The 9,150-nt window shown below is 43.9% G+C and overlaps 1 protein-coding gene across 1 annotated transcript in view; it reads left to right on the forward strand.

The window, feature by feature from the left end:
- impg2a (interphotoreceptor matrix proteoglycan 2a) overlaps window positions 1-8,626 on the forward strand; it is a gene marked incomplete at both ends in the record, with an annotated part of 30,969 nt that extends 22,343 nt beyond the window's left edge. The window contains 7 exons of the mRNA XM_080753553.1: window positions 17-307; window positions 602-821; window positions 2,727-2,937; window positions 5,083-5,271; window positions 7,470-7,671; window positions 7,908-7,987; window positions 8,581-8,626. Coding sequence (XP_080609679.1) covers window positions 17-307; window positions 602-821; window positions 2,727-2,937; window positions 5,083-5,271; window positions 7,470-7,671; window positions 7,908-7,987; window positions 8,581-8,626 — 1,239 coding nt within the window. The remainder of the gene's footprint in view (window positions 1-16; window positions 308-601; window positions 822-2,726; window positions 2,938-5,082; window positions 5,272-7,469; window positions 7,672-7,907; window positions 7,988-8,580) is intronic.
- Window positions 8,627-9,150: the final 524 nt, after the last annotated feature.

Raw genomic sequence — 9,150 nt, forward strand, 5'->3', positions numbered from 1 at the left:
TCTGTTCATTCTCTAGGTGCAGACCCCTGAGGTCGACTTGGCTGATCATGTCACAGAGGGAGACGTGGGTTATGACGTGATTCACTACGGCTTTGGGCCAACGAACCACTCAGAGGAAGGAAGCAGTGGGTTTCCGTCTGGTGTGGTGCACAGCACGGACCGGGCCAGCATCGCCTTGCCTGTGAACCCTGGACGAGCTCTGATGGTGTTCTTCAGTCTGAGGGTGACCAACATGATGTTCTCAGATGACCTTTTCAATAAGAGTTCAGCTGAATACAAGGCCTTGGAGCAACGCTTCATAGAGCTGGTAAACTATAGTGGTATTACCTTTTTTGATCTGCATTATTCCTAGCATTTGTTTAGCAGAGAAATACTGTATATTAATGCTGTTTTTTACATCGGTGACTTACCATCTTGGAATGAGTGAGCATCTCTAGATGTTCAGTGTCTTGCACAAGGACACGTGGCTGTAGCAGAGATTTATTCTGGAACCTTTTTACAGCATGGGATGCTCACTCTTAAAAACCAGGCCACCCTGCCCAGCTTTTACCGGTTGAGTTTTGGACAACTCTTAACATGACATATTTCCGTCCTCCCGCAGCTTGTCCCCTACTTGGAGTCCAATCTGAGTAACTTCCAGAACCTGGAAATCCTCAACTTCAGGAACGGGAGCATTGTGGTTAACAGCCGGCTGAAGTTTGGCAAGCCCGTGCCTCGCGGCGTCACCACGGATGTCTATCTGATCCTGGAGGATTTCTGCAACACAGCCTACCAGACCATGAATCTGGCCATCGACAAGTACTCACTGGATGTGGAGTCAGGTGCGGGTTCTCTGTTGTGGTGTTGCCGTGTGACGCAAACATATCTGTACAGTGTTTATATGAATGTGGTGCAAAAAAGAAAACACTTATTCTGCATCGTACATCGGTGTCCCCCCGCCAAAAACAGCAGATCTAAGCTCACAATGGGTATGACTAAGTATCAATCAGGCTTCGTGAAAACATCAGTTGAGGCTATCATCAGATGTGTTTTAATGGGTGTCTGTGTAATCTCACAAATTTCATGGTGAACCAATACGGCAGTGAGTCAGACTGGAAAAGGTGTGTGCGCGCGTGCGTGCTCATGCATGTGTGTTTGCATAGTTGACGGGGTCTGCCGGTCTGGGAAAGCAGGTGTTTAATTCCTTTGGGAAACTTCTCAGTAGAACTGTGTAAAAGCCATGGTCACAGAGACTGGGCCTACACTAGATAATCAGGGTTTCTTGGACAGCAGCCAAAGGTAACACAAATCATCAACTACAGTATCCTTTGGTCCAGACGGTGAGCATTCTCAGGCATTTCTGGTGTTAAAAGGTGTGCATAACATACACAGTAAAGTCCCCAGTGTTCATTTTAGAATATAAATGTCCCACTCTCTGAGTAACACAAGGGGAAAGGGGAGAAAGGGAGTATGTTTTTGTTCCCCGTCAAATCAGTGACTTTCCGATTCCCCGACGGAATGGGCTACCCACTCAGATACGGCCACCCCCCTGCAAATGGCTAAATGAACACAGAGGATTCTAAAATAATCACCACCACCACCACCAAAAAAAGAGAAAGAAGGATATAGAAATATGATCCTGGTACATTTGCTGTTCTCACATGAGAGACACTAGTGTGCAGGATGGACATATCTGTCAGTCAGAGGTTTATAGTCACTATGTATATGCTTATTACATGGCTGCTTATGAAAAGAAAATCACTTATTTGACATAACTTATTGATTTAAAAAGTATGTCATCACCTTATACGGTATGCTTCCACACATCCATAGCAATGTACGTAGAACAGAACACCAGTCTGTTATTGAGGACAGCAGTCCACTGGCAGGAAATAACCTAAGGCTGTAGAATGCCCTGATTGACCAATCAGAATCGAGCATTCAACAAAGCTGTGTAATAATGTCAATGAATCATCGCGGTGCTTACAATTATGCTGCACGTCATAATCTGTCTAAACTGGTCACAGCTAAATCATAATGCTGAATTCCACCATGTAGGCCTAACTACTAATGATGTACATGCAGGGAAGGGTGTGTGTGTGTGTGTGTGTGTGCGTGTGTGTGCGTGCGTGTGCGCGCAGTATGTCTCCATATAGCATGATCAACTGCAACTGATTGCAACATAAACCTGCTACTGATTACAACACAAACAGGACGGCACAGTATGCACACACTGGCCGGCGATGCGTGTGTGCGCCACTTATAAATGCACCATGCATGCGAACGAACACGCATGATGCACACACACACACCCGCGTGCACAGAGTAGACATGCACGCTATAAACTTCCCTGTCTCAGTGTCTGCTTCTGGGTACCCTGTCAGCTATGACATTGGCTGTTAAACTGTTATACTCACACCGCAACACCGGGGTGTGATTTGCTTCAGGTGGCGCTGTTGAGCAGTCTATTGAAATGAGGGCAAACATTGTTCCTCTAAAACTCATCAAAGGCACCATTTACTTCACACCGTGTGTGATTTTGTTTTTGTCATCAGTGGAACAATGTGGGCAATAGAGATTATTACATCAGCCTATTAATAATCCTCTTGTCATGCATAGACAGATGGGATCAATTATTGTATTTGTTAATTAAAACATGCAGTATAAACACTGCACTGCAATCATTAAAACAACAACATTAAAACAGTTGTAATTAAATCTTTCATGGTCTCAACTCCCATTTGCAGGTGACCAGGCCGACCCCTGCAAGTTCCAGGCATGTAATGAGTATGCAAAGTGTAAGCCGAACAGGTGGTCCGGCGAGGCAGAGTGTGTGTGTAATCCCGGCTACTTCAGCGTGGACGGACTGCCTTGTCAGAGCATCTGTGAGCTGAAGACTGACTTCTGCCTGAATGATGGCAAGTGTGACATCATCCCTGGTCAGGGAGCCATCTGCAGGTGGGTTCATGGGTACTAAGCTGGCAGGACTAGAGAGATTAGAGGTTGCCTGTGTTTGTGCGCGTGCATGTGGAAATGTTTGAAAAATAATTCTTGTTTAACCTACCCTTGAGTATCAAAGAGCTTGGGGTTAACATTGGCAGGAGAATTGAGTCACAATAAAGTGTGTTAAAATGACTAGAACCTTTATGGGAATGTTGTGGTACTCATTACTTGCGCCAGCAGAGCGCGCAAGTACTGCGTTCGGCTGCGTATGTATGTCTGTGTCGGTGTCTGTTTAAGCCCATAGCCCAATCAAGGACCAGCATTTCTGGCCACGTCATCATTAACAGCCAATGAGGGACCAGCATTCCTGGTGATGCCAGTGGTGATGTCACTGGCATCACCAGTGGTGATGCCAATGGTGAGCAAACCTCATGGCGCACTCTGCTGGCGCACTAGTAGGCCATACATGGCCTACTTGTGCACAAGACACAAGTTGGCACCTCGACAGATTGCAGTTCTAGTTGTATTTGTACCATTTGACAGAACAGCAATATTTTGTAGTATAGTCCAATGTTAAACAAATGCTAAAACCGATCTCAAAACAGACTTTGATTTGGACCTGGTGTGTGTGGGAGTACATGTGTGAATTCATGTGCTTGTCTAGATATTTCTCAGAATGTTTTCCCAAATGCGCGTTGGTGAACGTGCGCTTGTGTGTCAGTGGAACGCATCGGCGAGAGAATACAGTTCTTACGGGTTTCCTCAGGCTATCGTATGTGGCATTCTTTGCAAGCAGTGTGATCATGAACAGACGCACAAACAATATAGTGTTCCAAGATGAGCGTTGGACCTCTGCTTCACACCCACCACAACATTAAAACAAACAGGCACGGCCAGATGCTGCTGCATGGCTTGTTTACCTCACATTGTCCAACTCAAAGGAGTTAACACTCTCCATGGATACAGGAAATAAACATTTACACAACATGAACTTTACCTTTTTCATGCATTTAGCAGAGGCTGTCATCCAGGGCAGCTTAGATAGTGCTAGTGTACTGTAGGTGAAATAATACTGCAGGAATTCACCCTTATTTGCATGGAGTGAGGAGGTACGGTAGGGTCCAGAATAGATCGAGAGCACTTCTCTAGTGATGGACAGGCTGGTACACGAGTCAAATCCGTGACCTTTCCGTAGCTCTATTTCTAACCATCTGGCACATAGGTCTTTAAAACGGACATTATCGCCATATTAAAGAGCTATATTATTTTATTTCAGCAGCTGTATAATAAAATCACAACCCACATCACAGAAATATATTACATTTAAACACAATTATGCAACAGTATATAAAAACGGATCCACAATAAAACAGAAAAAACTTCTTTTCAATCACTATAGCCTCTCAGGAAAACTAATCACATGCCTCCATCATCACCTCCTTTATGATGCACAAAGGCAGTGCACCACATGACATGCCCCTAAAAAAAATCATCATTTTCATATATAAAATAATATTAATAAACAAACTGGCATCTGATTAAGGTGAATTGATCGATTGACATCAAGAAGGGCCTGTCAGCTCCTTTCAAAGCTTCTAAGAAAACCCCCAATGCAATGCTTTGTTTTCAAGAGCAGTGATGTTGCTAGGTTTTCAATGTAATGGGTCCCGGGACCCACAGGTGGTCATTCAAATGGGTCCCAGAATTATTTTATGGGTCCCGCGATGACACACGCTTTATGTATCAACGGCAAAAACATCAAAAAGGACATTAATTAAACAAATAGTGGCAAATTTGTATGTAGTTGATAAAGGACAGAAGCATGGATTTACAAGACAATCTCAATCATCTCTTTAATAATGCCAGACTGCACAGCTGTGGAGACTCCACCACATGCAGCTCAGCTGGTGCAGTGAAATGATTGATAGCAGGAAGGATAGTGTTGTATGCATCCTGGGGATGCAGGGATGCTTAGTTTAATGAGTCCTTTATTAAAAATATGAGTCAGGGACTCAGGATGCAGGGCTAGTGGCATCACTGCAAGAGTGTTATAGAGAAATGGTTGGTCCCATTCCAAAGCATCCTCAGGTAAAAAGTAGTTCTCAAGTTAGAAACGTGTGGGCACCCCTGCTTTACACCACGGGTCCTTTGTGGTTCTAGGTGCCGCGTGGGAGAGAACTGGTGGTACCGAGGAGAGCACTGTGAGGAGTATGTCTCAGAGCCTCTGGTGGTGGGCATCGCCATCGCCTCTGTGGCCGGCTTCCTGCTGGTGGCCTCTGGAGTCATCTTCTTCCTGGCCAGGACGCTGCGGGATCAGTATGAGAAGGACGAGGCAGAGGACCCCATACGGTGAGAACCAGTGGCGGAAAAAAAGCACTTGCATGTTTTACTTAAAGAGGCGGTGCCATAGTTTTGTACTTTTTCTGGTTTTCATGTGTCTAGGAGGTTGACAGTACTTCATTAGACAGCCCTCCCCTGGTGTTGTTGTTATGAGCAATTATGCATTCTCTTTTTATTTGGGTTTTTAGCTGGAGGATGCCACCTGCTGGGTCAGATGTGCCGTTCCAAAAACACCCATACTTATTACATCACACAATCAACTCCTCCCCTAATTACCATTCACCCAACACTGTGGGGTGTGGCTAACTTCAGCTGGGTCACCACCCACCATGACAACCAGGCATACTTAATGAACTGGGGGTGTGGCCACATAAAAACATAATTTTAACTCTTTCTGTACACTTTTTTGGAAACAATCTTCCTCCTAGTGTAATCATAATAATTGATAATCATGTTTTAGAGGGGGAATAAATCATGGCACCCGCATTTTAAGTAAAAGTAGCAATACGGCATTGTAGAAATACTCTGTTAGGCTGCACCCACACCAAAGTACCCATGAGTGTGGATTCCCCATTCCGCCAATGCGTTTCAATGAGAATGGAGCGGTATCTGCAGAAATCCTCTTGATTTGAGTAAAAGTACAAAAGTATTGGCATCAAAATACCAAAAGTAAAAGTGTCCCATTTCAAGTTTTCAAATGTATGAAAATCTTTTGAAAATAGCAGATCTTCAAGCTCACAATGTGTTGCATCGCGAGCTTGTAGATCGTCTATTTTCAAATGGCCGAAATGTATACAGAGCTGAAGTGTATCATGTTTTGTAATAATAATCAAAATCTACAAAGTAACTAGCAACTAGAGTTGCCAAATAATTGTAGTGGAGTAACTTTTAGAATAATTGCTTAATCGAAAAATGGAGAAGCGTGTTAAAAGATAAGATCTTTTATACTTATCAAGTCAATGTGCAAATATTTGAATGGCTAAATTCTAGTTTTTATAGTCAACTACATTGAGAATCATTTTATACTTTCTCATACAATGATGTTGCACAGTTGTTGCATAGTGTATCGCAATGTATCGCTCTCACAATACATTGTGAATCTATAATTGGATTAAAATGTATGATTTTTTATAATCGATTAAATCGATTCACCCCTAGAACACACTGCTAATGATATTCAGATCCAGCCAAAATGCCATAGCCTATTGCAATCTTTTCATCCATATTTGTAATGAATCTGAAATTGCCAGCTAAATTTAAATGTTTTAACTAAGCGGTGAGTTCAGGAGTTTAATTTTAGGAATGGAAGGCATTGGTGTAACTTTAGGAGTGTGTGTGTGTGTGTGTGTGTGTAACTATATGTGTGTTCTGTGTGTCAAGAGACTTTGTCCGTTGTGTGCAAGTCTAAATAACACACCTGAGATAAATAAATCACTCTTTTTTTCCCCTCTGCAGACAAATTATTTAATAAGCACTGTGTATCAACGGTAATATTTGAGTTCACTGGTGTGTCTGCACAGTTTCTCTGCTCCCCTCAGACAACTTTAGATTAAAGCCATGGAGTCTGGTATATTTTCTTAGGAACAGGGGAGGCAGCATTAACTGAGACACATCCTGTGACTGCATGCTTGAATAGTCAGCCAAAATAGCCACAGCACCATCTCCTACCCACATAATATCTTAAAAGAGTTAACCCACGCCCCAACCCGACTGTCTCACTCATACTCTTTCTTCCCCTCTCCCTCTGTCCTAATATGCTCCTGCTCTCTTTCAGCCTTCACATGCACATGCACACACACGCACGCACGCACGCACGCACGCACGCACGCACGCACGCACGCACACACACACGCACACACACACACACACACACACACACACACACACACACACACACACACACACACACACACAGTTTGGCCACTAACTTAGACTAGTGTGTTTCTGTGTCTGGCTGGGCTCCGAGAACAGCCTATCATGGAGAAGAATTACTTTTAGACGGCGCCAAGCAACCATCGTTTATTACGTTGTTCTATCTCTAAACACCTACTACAACATCAAATGTGTTAAATGCCTTCATCTGTCCATCTGTGGATACCCAAATGGTCTATCATCCCCTCCAGCTTCTTTAGTTTAGCCAGATTTCTTGGGCATAAACTATACTAATTGTCAATGTTCCCAATCTCATCTGTGTTCCTCCTGTGTAGAAGAGCTGAAAGTCTCCCGTCTCTGGAGAGGGCAACCAAGTACAACCCCATGTATGAGAGTGAAGCCACCACGGGATATAGCCACTACTACCGCCGCTACCCAGAGGCCCCCGTCTACAGCAGTGCCAGTGCGGAGGCCTCCACTGACTTCAGCAGTGAAGAGATACGACACATCTATGAAAACAGCGAGCTGACAAAGGAGGTGCGTGGACATGTGTGTTTGTGTTTGTGCCGGATAGTTTGTGCACTATATTTGCATGTTGATTGCTACACATCTGGGATGAAGGTCATGTCCTCCTGACCACCCCAATATTCCACATTTAGCAAAGCTTTCATCTTATGCCAACATTCCTGTGAATGAAGTGTCCAGTTTTAATGGATACTTTGTATTTCTCTGAAGTGACATTCTCTCCTGGTTTATTTCACGTGGCTCTGCAGGAAATCCAAGACCGGATTCGCATCGTTGAGCTGTACGCTAAGGACCGTCAGTTTGCAGACTTTGTGCGGCAGCATCAAGCGTGAGTCTTCTTCCTCCTCCTCCTCTGCTTCTCTGTGGGTTTTTAAGTAGGGTAACCTCAACGTCATACGACCAAACGAGGCAATGTGAAAGAAATGTGAGTTTGAGTGACGGGGAGAGACTGGAATATAGAAGATTAGTTTGGCAGTAAAGAATTGGAGGTAACAAGAGAAAAGTACCATCCCAAGGCAGTGGGGAGACAGATATCTGATTCCTTAAACCATATTCAAGGCCTGAGATGGGCTGAGAGTGACAGGAACCATTAGGATACACAGATACTCCACTCTTGTCTGCCCACAGCCTGGCAATAACTGTATGTCATCATAATCAGTTGTGACTATATTATTATTATTACGTATTGCTTTGGCAGAAAATGTCCCAGCCTGTCATGGTTATCTAAAGCACCATGACATTATCAGATAAAGCTGAATTAATGATGAACTAGTTGTGCTTATTTCTGCATGGTCTGAAGTGATCAAATTAAGTGTTGTGTGTCGTGGAACTAGATTGATTTGCACGCCACAGTGATGCCAAATGCAATCTTTTCTGTCTGTTGATATATTTAATAGATTCATTTGTATGTATCTGTTACAGTGTCCTGGATACTCGCAATGAGAGCTCCTCTACGGCGCAGACATGAAACTGAGTTTTAGCCTGTGTGCAGCAAGGTAATACTGCGTTCTAGTAGCTTTGGTGATCTTGTGGATGTGTATGTCACAGCCCAGGGTATTCTGCAAAAAGTTATAACAACACATGTCATATATTCATATATTGACTCCTCTCTCCCCCTGAATAGAAACATGCCTTTATGTGACAAAACTGAAGCTTCCTGTCAAGACTTTCCTGGCCAACCCCATTGCAGACAAAGCTTGGACTGCAATGTCAAAGATGGACTGTCATTTAGCAAGGGTTACCTATTTAGCCCCCCATTTGCCTCCATGAATATACCTGGCTGTCGTCTGAGAGCCGATGCCCTTCATCCTGTCTGTGTCTGCCACCATGTCACTCACCATGTGGGCACCGGTCTTGATGCAGGCATGGGTATTTGCTTTCATCCTATCCTGTTGCTTCCTCCTTCCCTGTGCCTTCTCTTGACTGGGTGAGCTGTGCTTAAAATGAGTATGATGTTAAGGCACAGTTTGGCTGCTCATCCAATGGACATCA

This window comes from Nannobrachium achirus, assembly GCF_963921795.1.
Source record: "Nannobrachium achirus genome assembly, chromosome: 22".
NCBI classification, from domain to species: Eukaryota; Metazoa; Chordata; class Actinopteri; order Myctophiformes; family Myctophidae; genus Nannobrachium; species Nannobrachium achirus.